At 41.5% G+C, this 20,550-nt stretch overlaps 2 protein-coding genes across 6 annotated transcripts; one reads left to right on the forward strand and one right to left on the reverse strand.

Moving 5' to 3' along the window:
• Positions 1–1,855: 1,855 nt before the first annotated feature.
• LOC130178488 (electrogenic aspartate/glutamate antiporter SLC25A12, mitochondrial-like) lies at positions 1,856–12,290 on the forward strand. Of its 2 annotated transcripts, none has more exons than XM_056390792.1 (18): positions 1,856–1,931; positions 2,699–2,752; positions 4,213–4,358; positions 4,842–4,957; positions 5,660–5,799; positions 5,974–6,120; positions 7,019–7,157; positions 7,292–7,385; positions 7,510–7,594; positions 7,731–7,812; positions 7,902–8,060; positions 8,566–8,618; positions 9,560–9,640; positions 10,149–10,289; positions 10,453–10,591; positions 10,833–10,991; positions 11,086–11,176; positions 11,267–12,290. In XM_056390792.1, exons 1-18 carry the CDS (start codon positions 1,920–1,922, stop codon positions 11,478–11,480), a joined length of 2,052 nt encoding a protein of 683 aa, XP_056246767.1. In that variant the 5' UTR covers positions 1,856–1,919; the 3' UTR covers positions 11,481–12,290. The 2 variants fall into 2 exon arrangements, with proteins under 2 accessions (XP_056246767.1, XP_056246768.1); XM_056390793.1 differs by lacking the exon at positions 1,856–1,931 and adding an exon at positions 1,958–2,315.
• LOC130178490 (dynein, cytoplasmic 1, intermediate chain 2a-like) lies at positions 12,236–20,106 on the reverse strand. 4 transcript variants are annotated; one of them, XM_056390795.1, is made up of 17 exons: positions 19,971–20,106; positions 18,512–18,620; positions 18,251–18,383; positions 17,710–17,845; positions 17,282–17,344; positions 16,901–17,028; positions 16,719–16,808; positions 16,337–16,499; positions 16,128–16,227; positions 15,828–15,953; positions 15,559–15,705; positions 15,287–15,400; positions 15,060–15,193; positions 14,733–14,877; positions 14,496–14,636; positions 13,810–13,935; positions 12,236–13,669 (listed from the first exon to the last, which is right to left on the reverse strand). In XM_056390795.1, the coding sequence occupies exons 2-17, from the start codon at positions 18,617–18,619 to the stop codon at positions 13,568–13,570; spliced, it is 1,956 nt and encodes a 651-aa protein (XP_056246770.1). In that variant the 5' UTR covers position 18,620; positions 19,971–20,106; the 3' UTR covers positions 12,236–13,567. The 4 variants fall into 4 exon arrangements, with proteins under 4 accessions (XP_056246770.1, XP_056246772.1, XP_056246773.1 ...); XM_056390797.1 differs by having other exon boundaries at positions 17,710–17,794; positions 19,971–20,020; XM_056390798.1 differs by lacking the exon at positions 17,282–17,344 and having other exon boundaries at positions 19,971–20,020.
• Positions 20,107–20,550: the final 444 nt, after the last annotated feature.

Raw genomic sequence — 20,550 nt, forward strand, 5'->3', positions numbered from 1 at the left:
AATCTTCCTCATCTGTAAACGCCGGAACGGTTTCTTCATCTTCGTAAAACTCAGTCTCTTCGCGTGAAAAGATTCCCCAAACGCCAAACAAACCCAAAGCTAGCATGTTTGTTTGTTTTGTTAGAACTTGTCTGAATCTGAATGGAAAAACCTGTATGTTCTGTGACTGGACAGATCAACAGTCGCAGTTCAAATGAACGATGAACGTGTGTCTGTTAACTTAAGTGATACTGGCCAGATTCGACTGTGACGTAAAAGGAATGGACAGAATACTGACGTAGTGGCGTCACAGTGACGTCACCACGACGTTGCACGGAACACGGGAAGGGACAATGAGGGAAAAAAATGTCGATAGCTTACAAATTCGACATAGGCTACAGGAGTAAGAAATAAAAGAAATGAATAGTATTTATTTAGACTCAAACTCATTTTATATGCTATGAAAAAAGAATAATTAAAAAAACAGTGGTTTGATAATGTGGTTTAATGGGGACATTGTGTATTAGGCTGAGAACTTACAGTTATACTGGTAAACTATATATACAATTGATTCACATCCTTTGAATATTTCAATTCATGTGACTGGAGTTGCAAACACATTACACTTTAATTCTCAATTCTACAGTTAGAAAATATCACACAGTATTTTTTTTTTTTCATAGGCTGCCATGATGATTACAAAAAGCAAGATGGTCATTCATCACACTGTAAATATGAACAAATATATAGCCAGCTTTCAGTATTTTAATCCTGGTGGAGTTCTCTAAATTTCAATTTTCTCTGAAACCAAACATACCATTAAACACCTCTCTAATAGCACATTACAGCATATGACAGTGCCGTGATTGTCAAACAAAGTTACATAACACAAGCCCTGACTAGTGTTGTACTCTGACTAGAAGGTCACTGCCTTATCAGTGACAACAAATACTGTTGATATCTCACATGGACACCTCACCAAGGTCAGAGAGATAAGCACTCATCCAGTAGTATTAAATAAACAAAAAAAGTTAAAACATTTCTGAGCATATAAATAAACAATTGTTACCTATGCTGGATGTTGAAACAAAATCAGAATGGAGTGACGGATAGAGATAATGACAGAAGGAATTTCCACTTGTCATAGTAGGAGAACTAGGTACCTAAAAACATTACTGGTGGTTCTGTTAGATTCTAGTATCCCACCATACCATGACAGTGAGCTTTCATGAAAAACTAAAGGAGCCTGAAATAGCAGGTATCATTAATTCTGTTTTTTACACCTGTGCTTTTCCTATTGTGACATTTCAAACTAACCTCCATAAAAAAGGCACATTCACATTAATAGTTACATGGGCTGCTGGATAACTGTAGTGAGGACCTGCATAAAAATGTCCTTTTTATTTAAAGTTTTACTAGATTATTCAGATTTAACTGCCTCCCTGCCAAGAAAGCATCTTATAAAAGAAAATATGCCCTGTGTGTTTCCTCTGTGTTTGTGCATTTAAGTGTAGCAGCAGCAGAAGTAGTAGTGCTTCAACAGTAGCAGTAGTAGTAATTATAGTAGCTAGTAGCAGCAGTAATGATTAGTAGCAGCTGTGGTGATGGTAGTAACAGCAGTATTGGCAGCAGCAGCATCAGTAGTGGGCTCAGCAATAGTAGTAGTGGGGTAGTATATTCCATACAAAACATTTTGAATCTATTCGAAAATTTGAATTCATCATTCATCATTTCACATCAGTGCAAGATAAAAACATCCTCGTGCATCAGCATCGGTGTGTGAGTGCACACACAAGTAATCATTACATTTATGCACAAACGGATGAATCGCTCTGTATTTGCTTTAAGACGGCTCTGTTCCGTTTTCACTATCAGACCTGTACACGTCTGAGGGCGTGCACTGCGCCTCGCTTTCTCACTGTACGTGACGTCAAACCAGCATGGCGGTCAAGGTGACTTCGGCATCGCTCTCTTAACGATTTTCAAACCTTTACTTTAACACATCTGCATGTCTTCTGTTCATTTTCTTGAGTGGCAATGGTCAAAGTAAGACTTTGTGGCCCTGTGCGGACAGGCTGTCTGGGATGCGGTGTACTCTGAGGCTGTAGCATCACTGGGCTAGCTGCCGCCCGGCGGTGGCTGGCCTTGATGAGACATCTACAACCTCGACGTTAGCGGGATAATGCTAAACTGCTATCGGACTGATCACCCTGCCGTGATAGAAAAAACCCTAACGATAGCTGAGCTCTCATCTTTTCACAGCAGTCGACACTTTGTCTCTTTGCTCTCGTCCTCTCGCATTTTGCCGATTTAAAGCTTAACATGTCATTGCAACGGTTTGTGTCCTCTTCATATGAGTAGTTTGTGCTTGCTAGCTGGCTACCCAGTTGTACAATTAGTTTGAGCTTGCCAATAGGTATAACCTTGTTGGCTGGTTAGTAATTTATCTAGCCTAACTTGCTCAACTTGATTGTGTGCCAGGACATGGTAGTTTCTGTTCGTTTGCCACTCCTGTATCATTGGGTTGTGTTTCTCCTTCACAGCAGTGGCTGTTTCAAGGAGACACTAACCCAGAGCAGCTTGGTTGTTTTGCTTCATGTTCTGCTTAGTACACCGCATAAAACTTGCTTTACTCTGCAGCTTTTTGTTTGTAAATTCAAAAACCCATATTCGTGTTGTCGAACAATGCCATGATGTTGTTTAATTGTGTATTTTTCAGGTGCAATCTACCAAACGCGGGGACCCGAGTGAGCTGAAAGCAATCTTCCAGAAGGTAAGGGTCTGCACGGTTTTCTCCTCCTGACAAAGACAGTCTCTGATGTGTCAGTGTCAGACTCTGCAAAGATACAGTAATATATGTGCCATCATGTACGTATCCCTCAAAAGTATTTGTGAAACAGCTACAGTATATGTGTAGGAAACAGCTCACCCAGGGCTGTCTTCACCCAGTGAATGAGCTTGTAAGTTTGTCATGGGGTTTAAATTACAGCATTAGCAACAGTTAAAGGTCCAGCCCAGCATGCTGTTGTTACATAAAACCATATACCTGTAACTGAATTGCCTGTCAGTGATCACATTCATCGTTTATACGTTTATGTTTTGTTTTTCTATCAGAAGTTGAAGCAAGTTCATACTTGTTGAGTCAGCAGCAGCTGTTGTGAATGCTGTGGTTTTATTGGTTCAGTAATGAAGAGAAGTGTTTAACATCTGCTTTTCTCAGTCCCAGTCTGCTTTGATCATAATGACAAGTTAAAGGGAAGTGTTGTACTGTTGCACAGGCGAAGGATGGCGTTTTTCAGGCTCAGGAGAGCTCAGTTGGGATAGGATCAGACTTTCAATCTGAGAGTACAGGGTTCAGGTCTATGATCATGCAAATGTGTCAGGTTTTGTTTCATGGTCTCCAGTACTGCTTAAGCAAAGACCTGCATGTTCTTGTACTGAAAGGATCAGTGAGCACTGTGTCACACCATGCTCATCTCATGTATAGGCAACATTTTGAGTCAGAGTGAATGCTGTTGCATGTGAGATGTCATGAGTAACAGTCATAAGAGTGGACGTGGTTAACCTTCACCTTTCTCCACTGTCTTCTGCGTGATGAGTGTGTGATCCTGCTGTGTGATAGTCGTGTGGGCTAGCAGTTGTTGCCATACTAATATACACAGGTCAAATAGCTTACAAAATGCCAAAGACATTGGTGCATGTGCACCTGCTTGTGCGTCTTATCCTGACATGTCACACCACAACTGCAACAAAGATGACCTTGGTTGTTCAGGTGCAGCATGAATTACCAGCACAGTTAAGTAAAAGATGACAATGACAGAGCTGATGTTTCTGTGAACCACCAACTTCAACATAATCATATTTTTTAAAATAATTTGTGTTAGTAACAAAGTTAGCGTAGTGCTGAAAGAAGTCAGTTTAGAGCAGTAAGTAAAACATGCTCTTTAATCTTTGGATGATATTCACAGTTTGTGACACTGTACTTTAACAAGTTATAAATACCCTATAGTATGTGTGTAGTGTAGTACTGCTGACCTCACTCAAAGCCATGTACTGGTCATGCTCCACGCTCATGCTTCTAAACACTGACCAAACAGGTCATTAGCTAGGGCTCTGTAAGGTTAACTAATGTAAAGCCATGCTTCTGGGATGGATTAACTCTTGGTTATGTTAACATTAGTATCTATAAAGGGTGAGGTATCCATGCTAATGATATTTTGTGTTTCTCCCCAGTATGCCAGTGTAGTGGACAAGGATGGAGAGAGGTTCATGACCCCAGGAGACTTTGTCCAGAGGTATCTAGGACTAAATACACAGATCCACCACAACCCCAAAACTGTACAGCTCATCGCTGCTGTGGCTGACACCACAAAGGATGGGTATGTATTGACACAGAAGAAGTGTGTGCGCACACATACACACACACACACACACACACACACACACACACACACTTGAACACAGCTTATCATCTCTAATTTACAGTTTATTAACCCATGTCTGATTAGTATTTGCCATTACCGCCAAAAAAGATAAGATTAAAGCTCCCAGTGACTATGGCTTCCCAGACTGTTAATACATGCAGTCAAACATGCTCAGAAATATTAGTGACAAAAACTGTATACTCTTTAAACCATGCATGAAAGATTGGTTATTTACCTGTCAGCAGTAGGTAATCTTATTTGCTGTCTGGCCTTTCAGTTCACATGAAAACTGTTTACAGTATATGTTTACATATGGTAATCTTATTATGATCTTTATATAATGTAATGTTTTCTTGTGTTTATTTAATGTGTTTGTCTTTAACAATATATCCCCCCACCCCCTCACCCCCTCCTCTTTTTACGCCCCCACAATGGCAGGTTGATCTCATTCCAGGAGTTTCTTGCATTTGAATCTGTGTTGTGTGCACCTGACGCCCTCTTCATAGTAGCCTACCAACTGTTTGACAAGACTGGAACTGGAGCCGTCTCCTTTGGTACGGTCCATTGTGTTACTGAAATTGCTTGAATTGTATTTTGTGAAAAAAAATTGAGATTAAAGTTCTTTTGATATTATTTTGACTTAACATTAGTAAATAGGCTACGTGACGCTGTCTACAGTTGTCTCTCCTGATGTGTCTCAGCTCTTCAACTCATAAATAAGCTTTTCTCTGTCGCACAATTTACACAAAATAAAAACTTTGCTGTGCTGTGTTAAGGAAGAGAACAAAGAGTAATGCCATCACTTGAGATGTGTTCATACACTCAAACTTCTCCTTTTTCTGTTGTCTGTGAGCTTCTATTAAACTTGCTAGCTTCACTATAAAAGGTCTTAGTAGTGTAACAGTAATTAGGGAACTGCTCATGGAAAGTCCTTGAAAAGTCCTTGAACTTGATATTTAAGAAGGTGTTGGAACCCTGTTAATTGCAGCTCCCCTTCTTGTTTACGCAATTGCCTGCAATGCTGTGTGGAGAAAGAATTTCCTAACGTGACATTAACCAGATTACTCCTCTAAGTCATTACACATGGATGGAGTTACATAATCGCTCTCATGCACAATCTCTACTTATTTACTTATTTACTTTATTTGCTTTATGTTATGGCATTGAAATGATCTGACTTTGTTGTTGTTTTATGTTATTTGTCTGGTAAATTGATTATTGATTCCTTTTTTTTTGAATGTGTATTTGTGCTGCAGAAAATGTTCGGGACATTTTCAGTCAGACCACTGTGCACCACCACATTCCCTTCAACTGGGACTGTGAGTTCATCCGTCTGCACTTTGGGCACGACCGCAAGAAATGCCTCAGCTACCTTGAATTCACCCAGTTCCTGCAGGTATACTGAGTACACACACACACACACACAAACACACACACACACACACACACACACACAGATCAGTCTAAGTTGCCTTTGCTTTATTTCTCTTTCACTTCTGTCTCTTTCTCACACTCAGAGTTTTACTTGGACTATTTTTACACTTAGCCCTGTGGTGTCGTATTTTTGTAGGAGCTGCAGTTGGAGCATGCACGCCAGGCATTCGCCCAGAAGGACAAAGGGAAAAATGGTGTCATCTCCTCCATGGACTTCAGTGACATTATGGCCACCATCAGACACCACATGCTCACACCCTTTGTGGAGGAGAACCTTGTCTCAGTGAGTGTTTGTGTGTGCATGGATAGCTTCCTGAAAGTAATTTCTATAATTTCTCACCGTGGCCACAGAGAATATTCATCTCTGATTGACAGGAGTGTTATGTTTCAGATCACCACAACAATGACGACCATAAATGAGTGTTCACAGCTGGATCATTTCTGTAGCAAGCTTATATTAACAATCCAAGGCTAAGGGGGACAAAGGTTTTTCTATTCCCCCAAAATTTGAAAAACAATACTTACGTTTTGATCACTGGCAAGTAGAGGTTTAATCCACTCTGACCTGTGGGGTTATGAAAATGTACACACTCAGCAGAAGTAGATTCTCATCCGCGATTATTAGCCTTAAAGGACAATACCGGCTATTTTTAACTTGTGCCTGGTGCATTCCTAACTGTAATAATCTTTTAAGACTTGCTCAGGCTCTTCAGTGTTCTCTAATGATAGGTTTTTCCATATATTCCCAATAAAATCTTTGTCATTGACATGGTTAACACCGAGGTCTTATCCCCATTTACCTGAGATTATGGTCATATAAAGGTAAAGATGAGCTTTGTAGGAATAAACTTTGTGTACAATTGATTTTTTTTTTTTTTTTTAATTTAAATGTATGTTTATATCAAGCGCTAAATTATTAAGGCACTGGCTCAGGCTATAATGAAAAATAAGACAATATGAGAGTTAAAATAAAGGAATAAAGGAAAAAATTAAATTACTCCTTAGCCATTACGATAAGTGAAAGAAATAAAAAGATATCTTTACATAAGGAAGTATTGAATACAGTTTACATAATTTGCAATTGCACATCTTGGCTTCCCCATTAAGAGTTAAATATGTGGGGGGAAAAAAATCGTATTTATTGTCAAAGTACCTGACGTGCATTGTCGTTCTTTTCCTAGGCCGCAGGTGGCAGCACCTCTCACATGGTCAGTTTCTCTTACTTCAATGCCTTCAACTCCCTCCTGAACAACATGGAGCTGATCCGTAAGATCTACAGCACGCTGGCCGGCACGCGGAAGGACACGCTCGTGACCAAAGGTGCACAGATCGTTACGTTACTGTGATGTTGTCTCTCTCCTTTTCAGCTTCGATGTTCACATTGGATGTCAGGAATGTCCATGTTGTTGTAAAAGCTAATTCTCTCTCATCTCTCTCTCTCTCTCTCTCTGCAGAGGAGTTTGTTCATGCTGCCAACAAGTTTGGTCAGATCACTCCCATGGAAATTGACATCCTGTACCAGTTATCAGGCCTGCACTCTCCCTCTGGGTAAAACACTCTCTCTGCTAGTTGTTCTAAGTTTGTGATTTACTGGTATTTAATGATCAATATTATGATCTGTATATACATGACAGTGATGTCAATAATGAGGACATAAACGTGTGTGTATCAGGCGCCTGAACCTTGCTGACATTGAGAGGATAGCTCCGTTAGAGGAAGAATGTCTGCCCTACCACCTGGCTGAAAGTCAAAAACAGGTCAGTCTGTGTGCAACTCCTTATTCATAAATAAGTGTTACTATTAATATAAAATCAGATCAGCTGTTAACTGTATATCTCCAAAATGTCCTTTTAAAAATGTCTTCTTCTTCTTTTGTTTTTTTTTCTTCGTCAGACTCATGGGGACGGTTCCAGGCCTGTGTGGCTCCAGGTTGCAGAGTCAGCCTACAGGTTCACCCTGGGCTCCATCGCTGGAGGTGAGTTATCCTGTGGGGAGACAGGTGGTTGTCTGATGTATTTAATTTGATGGATTTTATTTAGTCTGAGTTTGTGTTTGTTTGCGTAGCCACGGGAGCGACGGCAGTGTACCCCATTGACTTGGTGAAGACTCGTATGCAGAACCAGAGGTCCACAGGATCCTTTGTTGGAGAGCTGATGTACAAGAACAGCTTTGACTGTGCTAAGAAGGTGCTTCGCTACGAGGGTTTCTTTGGCTTCTACAGAGGTAAGCCATGTTAGGAGGGCAGACCTGTATTATCCCTTGTCTGCATTCATATTTTCTTCACCATTGATACATACTTTGAGCCAAATGTAAGATGTAGTGTATTTTAAAATGAATATTTCAACTTCTTTTGTCAGAACAATTGTTTTCAAGCGTTTTCTATTCATTGTTGTTGAAGTGACGCAGCATCCTTCTTTGTCTAATAATAGCAAAACTTCTATTGCTGTACCTTTTTATTATCTGTGTTGTATGGTATCAATTAGAAGATACTTCTATTGGGATCAGCCTGTGTACGTGTGTTCTTGTTTTCCTCTCAAGCCTTCTCATCTTTCATACCATCTGTAAAATCTCTGTCTTTCTCTGTTTGTTTTCACCTTCATGTTTTTGACCTCATATTATTTTCCATCTTCTTATTTCCTTCCGGTTTCTATTCACTTGCCCCTGTTTGCCCATTATTACTAATAACATGAGATTCTCCTGTTACTCAATCCCCCACGATGCCCCACAGGTCTGGTCCCTCAGCTTATAGGTGTGGCCCCTGAGAAAGCTATCAAACTCACAGTGAGTACCACCCTGCAACATTCACAATCACCGTCCACTTCACTTTGCAAACACACTTGTTTTGTTATCTTAGATACACTGGTGTATTTTATAGCAGCTTCTACAAAAGATAAAAATAAGACAAGAATGAACTTCCTGAAGGAAATTTCGGCCATCAACATGCTCAGTGCAAGAGAAACACTGTGTAGAGAAAGACATGTCTAAGTCAAATCTAAACACTGTGTACAATGAATAAAAATAACTTGATGGCACTCGCTACCACAGAGTGGTAGAACATGCACCGCAAGGTCCTGCAGATGATGACGGACCTGAACCTCCCCAGTAGGAAGACTCGACTATGGGCCTTTTTAAATGGAGCATCTATGTTCTTAGACCAGTCCAGTTTTTTGACAATGTAACCACCTCAACATAAGTCCCCCTGATCTTGACAGGAATCGGAGGCACCCTCCACTTCCCGAAGTCCATGACCAGCTCTTTAGTCTTTGTGCTGTTCAATCCGAGAGTCATCCGAGAATATCTGCAGTTGACACGACTTTGATCTGTACCAAAAGTCCCAAGTAAAGCAAGTGAAGAGGAAGGGAGATAAGACAGCCTCCCTGCGGTGCTCCAGTGTTGCTCACTAAGGTGTCCGAGGAGCAGCTCTGCAGCTGTGAGGTAGTTGGTTATCCAGGCCAGGATTGCCGTGTCCATCTGCATGCCAATTAGCTTATTGCTGATAAGCAAAATTGCTTAACTGTGGTTTCACCAGCATGTGCATTCCACACAGCTGAGCGGCACACACTCCCTGAGGTGTCTGTGGGTAATGCCATCAGGACCAGCAGCCCTGCCAGGGCAAAGTCTACATCAAATTAGGCAAATTTACAAAAGCAAAATAACACTGCTTTGTAGCATTCCTCTGAATTGTCTTTGGTCTCATGCCTGTTTGTGTTTGTGTCCCACAGGTGAATGACTTTGTGAGAGACAAGTTCACCGAAAAAGACAACACAATTCCTTTATTTGCTGAGATTTTGGCGGGTGCCTGTGTAAGTACCGAGTCCCAAACGTTTTTGTTTGTGAATGCATGAAGGAACAGTAGATTTAAAAAAAAAAAAAAAAAAAAAAAAAAAAGAGATTCCTACTTGGTCGTTAAGGGCAGAAGAAGTAACTCGTGCATGCAACCTGCTCATTTGTTGTATTAACTTGCTTGCAGAGTTCCAAATGACATTACTAACATCGGACTGCAATACCAATTTGCATCCAGAGTAAAATTCTCAATGTGCAATGCAACATGTTTTTTTTTTCTTCTGTTTTTGTTTGATAGCGTTGTTCATCCTAACACACATTGGCCCAGCACTCCTTACCGTCCGAGGAAATGGCAAAGTAAATGATTGATTAGGATTCAATTTTTACTTTTGATACTTGTCATGAGCAAGACTTGGCTCCCATGCCTCAGCTGCGTACTTGTGAGATGCAGGAGCAGTGATTCCTTTCTTCTTCTTTTTTTTTATCTTCAAGTGTGTGAACAAGCTCTTCTTCTCCTCATTTATTCAGGCTGGAGGCTCTCAAGTGATCTTTACCAACCCTCTGGAGATCGTGAAGATTCGCCTGCAGGTGGCAGGTGAGATCACCACCGGACCTCGAGTCAGCGCACTCAGTGTGGTCCGTGACCTCGGCTTCTTCGGCCTTTACAAGGTAATGTATCTTTGAGTGTACCACAGTCTCCAGACCCCCCTGTTTAATTCATTGGCACTCACTGTATCTGGCATTTATGCACACTTTTTTCTGCTGACTCTCTCACAGTCTTACTCTTAAGCACAGTCCCCTACATCTGTCTGTTCTTTGTGTGTCTGTCCAGGGTGCTAAAGCGTGTTTCCTGAGAGACATCCCATTCTCAGCCATCTATTTCCCTGCGTACGCCCACATCAAGGGCCTGATGGCTGATGAGCAGGGCAGGCTGGGACCTATGCAGCTTCTCACTGCTGGAGCGATTGCAGGTAACCTCAGATTATGACCCAGAGCAGCAGAAGCCATCAGTCAGTGCTCATTCAGAACACAATCCATTCATTCACCTGGGTTTAATTTTATGAAATGCTGCAAGAAGAAAAAAGAAGTGGCAATAAACAAGTTGTTGTTTTTTTTTCTTTTTCTTTTACCTCCCCTTAATAAAGGAGATCCTCTTACAGAGGCTTCAAGTAACAGCATCTCATTTGACTTCCTTTTAACTCCATTTCCCAGGTATCCCTGCGGCGTCCCTTGTGACACCCGCTGATGTGGTCAAAACCCGTCTGCAAGTTGCAGCGAGGGCAGGACAGACCACTTACACAGGAGTCATCGATTGCTTCCGGAAGATTATGAGAGAGGAGGGATTCAGGGCTTTGTGGAAGGGAGCTGGAGGTGTGTGTCTGTTTGCGTATAGCTCCTGAGAGTGTCTCACATATTCTTTTTCCATTTTAAACCATGCTGAATTGTGTCTCTCCCTTTTCTCCAGCTCGTATGTGCCGGTCCTCTCCTCAGTTTGGCGTGACTCTGGTGACTTATGAGCTCTTGCAGCGGTGGTTCTACGTCGACTTTGGAGGACAGTAAGTTGATAGAGATATAAATAGGAAATGTAACTCTTAAGCTGCCTCTTCTGTCAAACCACTTATTTTCTCCGTCTCTCCTCTCCACAGTCGCCCGGCAGGATCTGAGCCCACACCTAAGTCTCGCATCTCAGAGCTTCCTCCCATCAATGCGGACCACGTGGGCGGCTACCGCCTGGCTGCAGCCACCTTTGCCGGGGTGGAGAACAAATTTGGCCTCCACCTTCCCAAATTCAAGTCCTCCGGTGTGGTTTCCATACATCACCCAGAGCCAGTCACTGCTACGCCATCTCAGGCCCCATAAAGGTCTTGCATCTCCATATCACTTTGCCATCCCTCTCCTCCTCTACCAGGAGCCAGACACTTAGATAGATACACAAACGAAACGCACACGGTTAACACACACTCCACAAATAGGGGCCATTAACTTAGGAACAAACAACACCAGCCCATTGCCCTCTCCAGGGTGAAGGTGTGCTCCATTGGTCCCCAGCCAGTCGTAGAGGTGGAGCGCTGGCTGCAGCTGTGGATGTAACGGGGCAGACAGCGACGGGACCAGAGCACTGACTGTGTTGTATCATGAGTGGCTGTATGCTCCTGGCATCTTCATCCTTATGTCTTCTTCTCTCCAGCATTTGTATAACATGGAGCGTCGGGCAGTCCCTTTATCTCTCATGGGTAGCTGATATTATTTTTATTTTGTTTTCTGTCTGATACTCAGTTTGAGTAGGACTTCTCTTATTGGACAGCGGTCATAGAAAATATTAGATTGGTCAGCACGGTGTGTGGGGCTTCACTCTTGATTGGTCCTCAGCGCAGGAGGATACGTACTGTACATATTGTATAACTGCAGTGAAGAAAATGTTACAAAACAAAACTCTGTAACATTCAGTCAGCATCGTTATACAGTAACTGTAATGTTATGGCCTAATATGTGGGGCCTTTGGTCCTGGTCTCTGAGAATCACTCTTACTGATGTACAGAACTTTCAATTAAGTGTTTTCTTGATGAAACAAGAATCATGAGCAGAGAATTAGGTATTAATAAATTAAATGTATCTCAATTCAGTCATTGTATTTTATTGAAATAAATCATCCATATGGGTTTAATTTTACCAATAAGTCTTGAGTTTTATTCCAATGGAAAAGTGCAACCATTAACTGTAGAAGTAACAGGGAAGAATACAGTACAATTAGTTTATGCAGAATACTGACATTTTTTTGTCATGGTTGCTACAGTGCATTTTTTAGCTCATTTCAAACATTGAAGCTGAAATTTTTACCAGCCAGGTGAGGTTCAACTGCTGCATCATGACGGAATGAAAACTTGGATGGAAAAAGAAAGTTAAGTAAAGATTTAGTTTCCAATCTCAGCTTTACAACTTCACTTGGAACTTCATTTGGATCCTCTTAAAGAGGACAAGTCAGGAAACTGTTTTCTACTACTCATTAGACAGGTACAGAGTATAAAACGATAACCTTTGGTACAGAAAAACATCACTTTTTAACTGTACTAGTGTCAATAAAGTCAAGGCAAGTGTAGTAATGGATTTTGCCTGGTAAAAAGCTTGTAGTGCTAATTTTAGGAATGTACTTCTCAAGCTTTTAGTACAAAGCAGCAATTGTTTAAAAACAATACACAAAATAATTAAATAAGCGCCACCATTGGAATAAATATTAAATATTGTAGTGGTTGAAATCTCAGAATGACACACTTCTGCACAGGCCAGAGTGTGTATGTGTAAGCACGTTATCTGTTTTAGTCATCAAATCCAAGTGCTGCTGAGGATAAAGAGGAAATGATATCGATATGTCAGCAGTTCTTTTTTTCCACTCTGCTGAAACTCTTTGCCAGCCATGTGCACAAGTGTGTTCAGAAAATATTAAAACATGTAAAAACACTAAAATGGTAATAAAAAGGTGCAAGTACAAAGGTTTGCATATTTAAAAAAAGGGCTGAGTTGGTTGAGGCCTCAGGAGAAGAGCAGTTTCTGGTGCCCTGAGGATGTAATCAAAGCTAGAAGTTTAGAGAGTGGACAGCCACATCTATCCTGAAAAATCACTTCCCTGTATTCCGATCTCAGTTAAACTTTCCACCACTTAACTGTGGTTTCTGTACTACTGCTACATTTGACATTCATTGTTCCTACACACTGTACTCTAAAACGCATAGACACATTTAAAACACATCTAAAATCGTCTACAACTGTCTTTTCTATCCATTCTAGCTCTGCACATCTCCTCAGGCCAGTTCATGTTGTAGTGGGTGGAAAAGCTGGAAGCCAGAGAGAAGAGAGAGCAGATCCTCCAGCAGTGTCATGTAGTGTGCTATAGGTGTGTAGTGTACTGTGGAGAAATTTATGAGCAGTTGTCAGCGTGGGGGTTTGTAACATCAGACATTGGCCAGTTCCTCAGCTTCGTCTCGGTTCTCGTTGATCTCAGCCAGCGTCCTGACGAAGCGCGTCCACTCATCAGCCTTGGGCACGCAGATTTGCTGCAGAATGACAATTGACAACGCATCCAACAGCATGTCAAACAAGGAGTTGGAAAGAAACTGATTTTGACAGGTTCTAGTCGAAATGGCTGAAATCGCCCCCCAAAAAAAAACAATAGTAAGAAGGAATGACATCTCACCTCCCCTACATCATAGACCTGAACCTGTCCCTCCGAGTCCCCAGTGGCAATCTCTTTTCCAGTGTGAGCCCATCTCACACGGTTCAGTGCTGGAGACCCTTCAACACACACACTGGCGGTAGGAACCTAGAAAACACACATCAACTTACAAAGATGATTCACGAATGGTCATGAGTGACCCCATTCCAAGACAAAAATGTGTTTTCAAAAAGCTAATGGAACAATATTCAGAATTGTAGCTCAAAATACTATGATTTATCTTTAATTAAAGGACATTTGGGAAATGCGCTTATTTACTTTCTTTCCAAGAGCTGGATGAAAGGACTGATACCACTCTAAGATGGTTCAAGTAAAGACTTATTTTAAACTTTAATGGGTATTTGTACAGATTCAACAAACAAAATGGAACATGTTAGTTAGTGAGGTTTAGAGGTGCTGGTAAATAGAGTCTGTTACCTACTGACAGACCCAGGCTACCTTTCTCCCTGTTTCCTTTGACTTTGTGCTAAGCTAACCAACTGCTGGCGGTAGCTTCATAACAGCACAGACATGAGAGTTGTATCAATCTTCTCCTCTAACTCACAGAAAGCAAGCAAACAACTACATTTCCCAAAAAACTTCAAATTGTATTTTAAGGGTGAAATTAAGCTCTTGGGTTTCAGTGTAGTGTGTGTGTGTGTGCGTACTTCTGTATCATTGTTGAGGTTCCACAGGTCCAGACGTCCAGCTAGATCCACGCAAGCAAACAGAGCAGGGTGTGTTGGAGACCACATTGCATCATAGACGTAGTCACAACTGTCCTCAAATGAGTACAGTGGACGGGTACTCTGTAAAGAAGTGCAGAAGGAGAAACAGACTAAAGTTAAGAAACATAATTAATAGTGTATCTAGAAGCATAAGTTAGACGTTTGTGTGTGTCTCACCTTAGTGCTCCAGAGTTTCACGGTCCAGTCAAAAGAGGAGGAGATGAAGAGATGAGAGAAGTCAACAGGCCCACCAGCGCTGTGACAGCTCAGCCCGGTCACTGGACCATGGTGGCCTTCAAACACCTCAGTAATACCCGCCTTGCTGTAAGACACATATAAGATATCTTTGATGACCACAACTAATGACTTGATTTCCCCTAAAGGCTTCTCCCGCATTTTTTGGAAGTCACAGTGTTGCTTTCACACCCTGGCTCTAAACCAAAGAAAATCTACCATTTGGAAAACTTTTGTTTGTCATGAGGACAGAGAACCAAGAGAACCCACCTCCCGTGGCGACAGGCGGTGTAGACAGAGCCGTCCTCGCTCCCCACCACAAAGTTGTTAACATCGGCCAGAGGGAAGGCCATGGAGGTGACAGCCACTGCCTTACTCTGTTTGAACACCAGCTCCAGACTGTCCTGCAGGGAAAACTCACAGTCTCAGGCTCCCGGACAAACTAACTGACAGTTACAACAGTGTGTCTGTGCATCATCCATACAAGTTCATTATACCTGCGGCTGCGAGAGCATGTCGAGACTCCAGGAACACATTTTTCCGTCAGTGGAAATGCTGATCAGGTTGTTAGCGTTTTGGGTTCCTACCACATTCACACAATAGACTGGGTGCTGAACACAACAGAGCACAGATAGAGAAGTTAGTTAAGACAACAAACTGACAGCCTCCACAGTAAACACACAGTTGTGTAAATGATATTAGAAGAGCTTAAATTAAGTTGTTTGTGAGTGTATGTAGACTTAAAGGTGTGTGAGCTACAGTGCATTACTGTATGTGCAGCTGCAGACAGGGGGGTTCTCTGAACAGGGGTGCGCTTGTTGCTCCGGTTGTCCCATAAGACAATCTGTCCAGAGTACGTCCCACCCACCACCAGGTTGGGGTGAAACTTTGCAAACCCGACAGACATCACCTCTGACTGGAGAAAGATATAATACAATTTAATCTGCTTCTGTCTTAATATTTGGTTTTATAAAATGTAAAACACTTTATTTGGAATGAGTGGCTTGCAGAACAACTGCATGTGAATTCTTCCCTTACCTGGCAGTGGAAGATGTACTCGGGCGTGCCCTTCTTGTACTTCAAGTTCCAGACCAGTGCCACTCCATCAGGCTCGTGGGGAGCATCCTCATTGTTGTTATAAGAGGCCACTAGCAGCTCTGGGTACTGAGAGGAACATAGCAGCCATTATTAGATGCAGAGGAAGCATCTAGAATTTAAGAGGCACAAATAAATCAATATAGACTGATTCGACAGAGACTCAATTTCTGCCAGGGGTGCTGTTTTTGACACATAATACAATGAACTTCTCCGTGGGGATCAATAAAAAACACATCCTACCTGAGGGGACCAGTCCAGACAAGTGACCACCCTGTTTTTGGTCCAGCGCTCATCTGAAAACTGTCTGTTCAGAAACAACTTTGCACCTGCCTGCAAGTCACTGGAAGGGACAGAAAAAAAAAAGACTATTGACTTTGCCTATCCATCTGTATATCACTTCAGCTCTATTTACAGAATTTACACAAAGTTTTTTTTTTCAGGTGCCTCACCCCTCCTTATCCTCTAGATCCCTGCCACTGTAGTCGAAGCAGACGTCCACCTGCTCAGCCAGAGCTCTCTCAACAATTCTGCTGCCCCGCTCGAAAAACGACAAGAACTCCTCAGAGTGCAAGACCTGCAGCTTCTCTTCTTCTGTCAGCTCCTTAGGAGTGTCTATACAAAGATAATTCAATATTCAAAGAGGAGGAATAGTAGCTTTTCTTTTGATATTGTACTGAATTTAAATTGAATTTTGCTCAAAATAGAACTTAATTGGGTAATGTAAGAGTAAAAAACTGTTGAAACTACTTGTTTTCCATTAATCAGAATTATTAAAAAAGCATTTCCTGCCACAGTCATTGTTATTTCCATGTTACAAACTTCTGTCCTTACCCTCCTCCTGCTGTTCACCCTGTTCATCTTTCTCTTCCTGGGTGTCCTCCACTGGTGGGGGAGCAGCTATCTCCTCATCCTCTTCCTCATCTTGAACACACAGACAGATTTTATTTACTTTTTATTTTTTTTAAAAAGTGTTAGCGGAAATGTGAAGTGTGTATGTGTCTCTGTTTGTTTACCTGCTTTTTGTTCAGTGTGTGTCTGCGCCTCAGTGGGTGTCTGTGTTTCTTTGGAGTAAGACACCATTTCCTTTGGGACAAATTCCACCTGGGTCACTTTAGACATGCCCAGCCTCACAGCTCCACGTCTACACACACACACACACACACACACACACACACACACACACACACACACACACACACACAATCCATTATGGAAATAAGTATACACATACAAAGCTTTGCACTACAAAGTGGAACTGAATGCAACGTTTACATGAATAAACATAAATAACGATGTACAGAGATATTATTAACACATTTGGACAAATCTAAGATGAAACCACAAAAACTGATCAAAGTTGGAAGACAAGCTAAAGGAGAGAGGAGGAGCAGTACCCCATCAGCTCAGAGTCGGAGTGGAGTTGCAGAGTAGAGGGGTCAGGATCCCAATGCAATGTCCTTATACAGCCAAACCACCAGATGGTATTAGTAAGAGAAAGACGGGACAGAGAAAAAGAAGAAACAAGAGGATGAAACCAAACGCAGAAGACGAGCAAAAAGTGAGCCATATGATGTTAAGGATGGGAAAGACAGTAAAAAGAGAAGGAGGACAGGGAGAGAAGAAGAAGAACAACGGAGTGCGTGTTAATTTAGACAAATCAGTGTGCCAGTGAAAAGACAAGAGGACACAGGTCAGAATTCATCAAGTATAATAACAATGTTAATACACACACAGAGCATGCATAAATCACATAAAATTGACCTAAAACAACCCCCATCTCTCTCTCTCTCACTGTGTCACACACACAACCACACAAACAAACCTTGGTCCTGCGTTTCCATCCCCTGAATCTTGGCTTCCTGCATCGCTGCCCACTGATTTGTTGGAGGGAGACATGGGGGCAGGGACTAGGTAGTGAAACAGACATGTATCTTCTGTTACTACCCTCAGGGGCTGAGCTGTGAGTGCGCATGTGTGTTGGTAAGTGCGTGAGTCAATGAATGAGTGAGTGAGTGGGGGAAGGAGTGAGGTATGGAAAGAGTGTGTGCGTGAGTGAGTGAGCGAATGGGTTTGCATGCAGTAAGGAGGACAAAACACAAGAAGAAGAGACAAAGGGGAGAGAAGAGAGAATGAAAATAAATGGCAGGCAGGTTTTTAGGTGTCATGCACAAAACAGTTATATAAAATGTTCAGATATTATGTGAGGGGAGGGAAAAAGCACAGTGGATGAAACCAAGCGACACCACAAAGTTAGAAGTGACTTTTATAGACAATGTAAATCCATCAAGCACACAATCAGAAGTGATGGTAGATAAGTGGGGGTGAGAGATAAAAATAGAGGCATGCTGGCAGTGTCTGTTTACCGTGGGGTATGTCAGGGGCGATGCCAACACTCTGCAGCAGTGCCTCCGCCTCCCTCCTCTTCCTCTCCAGGTCAGAGTCTTCATGGCCGACAGAAGACCCACCGCCCGCCTCCACTCCACGCTTTGAATCTCCCTACAGTACATAACAAAGACAACCTCACCTCAGAATGAAAACATATCACAATGTACAGTAACTTGAACTGTCAAGCTAAAAAAACAAAGCAGACATCTTGGTCTGAAATTATTGTTTCTACAACATACATCCTTCTTTTTCTTCTCCTCTTCTTTTCTCTTCTTCTCCTCTCGAATCTGAGCGATCCGTTGTTTCTTCCTCTCCAGCTCAGCCTTCAGCTCACTCTTGTCAGACATACTGCAGGAGGAAGACTGAATTGAAACATGACAGTAAAGAGACCTAACCTCTAGACTAACCTCTTCAAAAGAGAAAATCACTTCTCACCTAATTTTTTCAAGCAAAACACTGAACATTCTGTGTTTTCTGTTTCTGAAATGCGAGGATTTAAATCTTGCTGCTGTTCTTTATCTCATATGTTAGTAATCTTACGATCTATGGGCTTTGGACTGTACGTGGGATAAAAGGAGGAATGTGAAAGAACTACCTTGGGTAGCTTTTATTTTATAGCCCTAGTTAATTTGTTGCTGTTTTATCTGAAAGATCTGGAAACCTTCATTATTGAAATTTTAAAACATGTACTGCGTGTTGATGTAAGACAGATGTTTCTTTGGCCTGCTTTCTTTCAGAGCAAGACTTGCTTGTTCAAAGTATTTTGAACAACTGCAAGATGAATCCCAAAACATTAGAAAAATCTGCATAACACCAGAAAATGTCAGTTTGTTAGGGAAGTTGTGCTTTGCCTTGTGACTTAAACAAAAATCTGCTTTTTCCTGTATGCAAACTTCATATAACAGTGCTGCAGTTTTAATATTTGGACCCGTTGCTCTGCAGCATTAAACAGCAGCCCTGGGCCTGTCACACTGGTAACATGTGAACACCAACCAGCTGCTCACAACAATGTCCTCTTTATCCATCTTCTCCGTAATGTCAAGGCTAATCATGACTGATTTTGGAATGGTATTATTCCAAAAATATCCAGACCAAATATAATCTATATGCTAGGCAATGATGAATCCCTCAGTTATATTTTTTAACCAAAAATTAAATATTATCAGTTGTTGTTATGTTGACTCTGTTGTATCTATTTTGAAGTCAGAGTTAGCATTGTCATAAATAATGGTGTAGTCATGTCAGTGTGTACACCCAACAGCTACAAACTGGTCATTTTCATGTGCTAATCTTATTAAATGTATGTCGTGCGTGTCCATAAAACTCGGAGACAACGAGATGCTCTACACCACTCCACCCACTGTCAGATAAATAAAAAATTAAACCGGCGCTTCTGTGTCTATCTAATCTAACGTTTCTTCATTATAAATTGCTAACTTCATGTAAACTTCGTGTTTTGAAAGTTTTCCTGTCAGTCTAGGATTTGTCAAACATGTTTATAATCTAATTAACGGCTACACTGTCAGCGAAGAAACAGCTAAACCCACTAGCTAGCAGCGTTAGCATGCTAATCTCCATGGCACCCGGCGGGCGGGCCTACTGTTACAATAACAAGGCAAAGCAACGCCCAAGCTTTTCTGCTTCACTATCCCAAAATACGTTTAAAAGCAACATGGTTATGAGGTTAGAATAAGATACCTGTTGTCAGATGCTAGACCGAAGGTGACAGATAACAAGAGAGTCCAGTTCTGTGTGCTTTAAGTCTGAGGAGAAATGATGGAGGTGGAGACTGATGATGCTGGAAGAGACAGTAGTTTGCTCCGCTGCAGTCGTCTTCCTCGGTGGTTGTCGTCAGTACCGTGAGAGCAGAGTATTACCGCCCTCTACCGGCACGAATGAGCTCCTCCTTTCCTGGAGGATTTCTCAGTTTTTGATGAGTTTTGTTCAACTACTACTATCCACTGTTTCTGAAAAAGTATTTATTACATGATAATACTAAACTACTACTACTACTACTACTACTACTACTACTACTATGGTAAAGAGGAAAGCCATATATTTCCCTTTTTTGGTTTCAAACCCATACAAATGCCACAGAATAACATTAATTTGAAAAGAAAAATCACACGTTTGTTACCACTTGTCAATCAATTTTTATTCTTTTTATTGTTTTTATTTCATAAAAAAAGTTTATTGTGTATCACTTTTTCTATGTACATGCATACACACAAACAGTAAAGACATAGTGTGATTTGTCATTTGCAAAAACTATGAGGAT

This window comes from Seriola aureovittata, chromosome 12, assembly GCF_021018895.1.
Source record: "Seriola aureovittata isolate HTS-2021-v1 ecotype China chromosome 12, ASM2101889v1, whole genome shotgun sequence".
In the NCBI taxonomy this organism is placed as follows: domain Eukaryota; kingdom Metazoa; phylum Chordata; class Actinopteri; order Carangiformes; family Carangidae; genus Seriola; species Seriola aureovittata.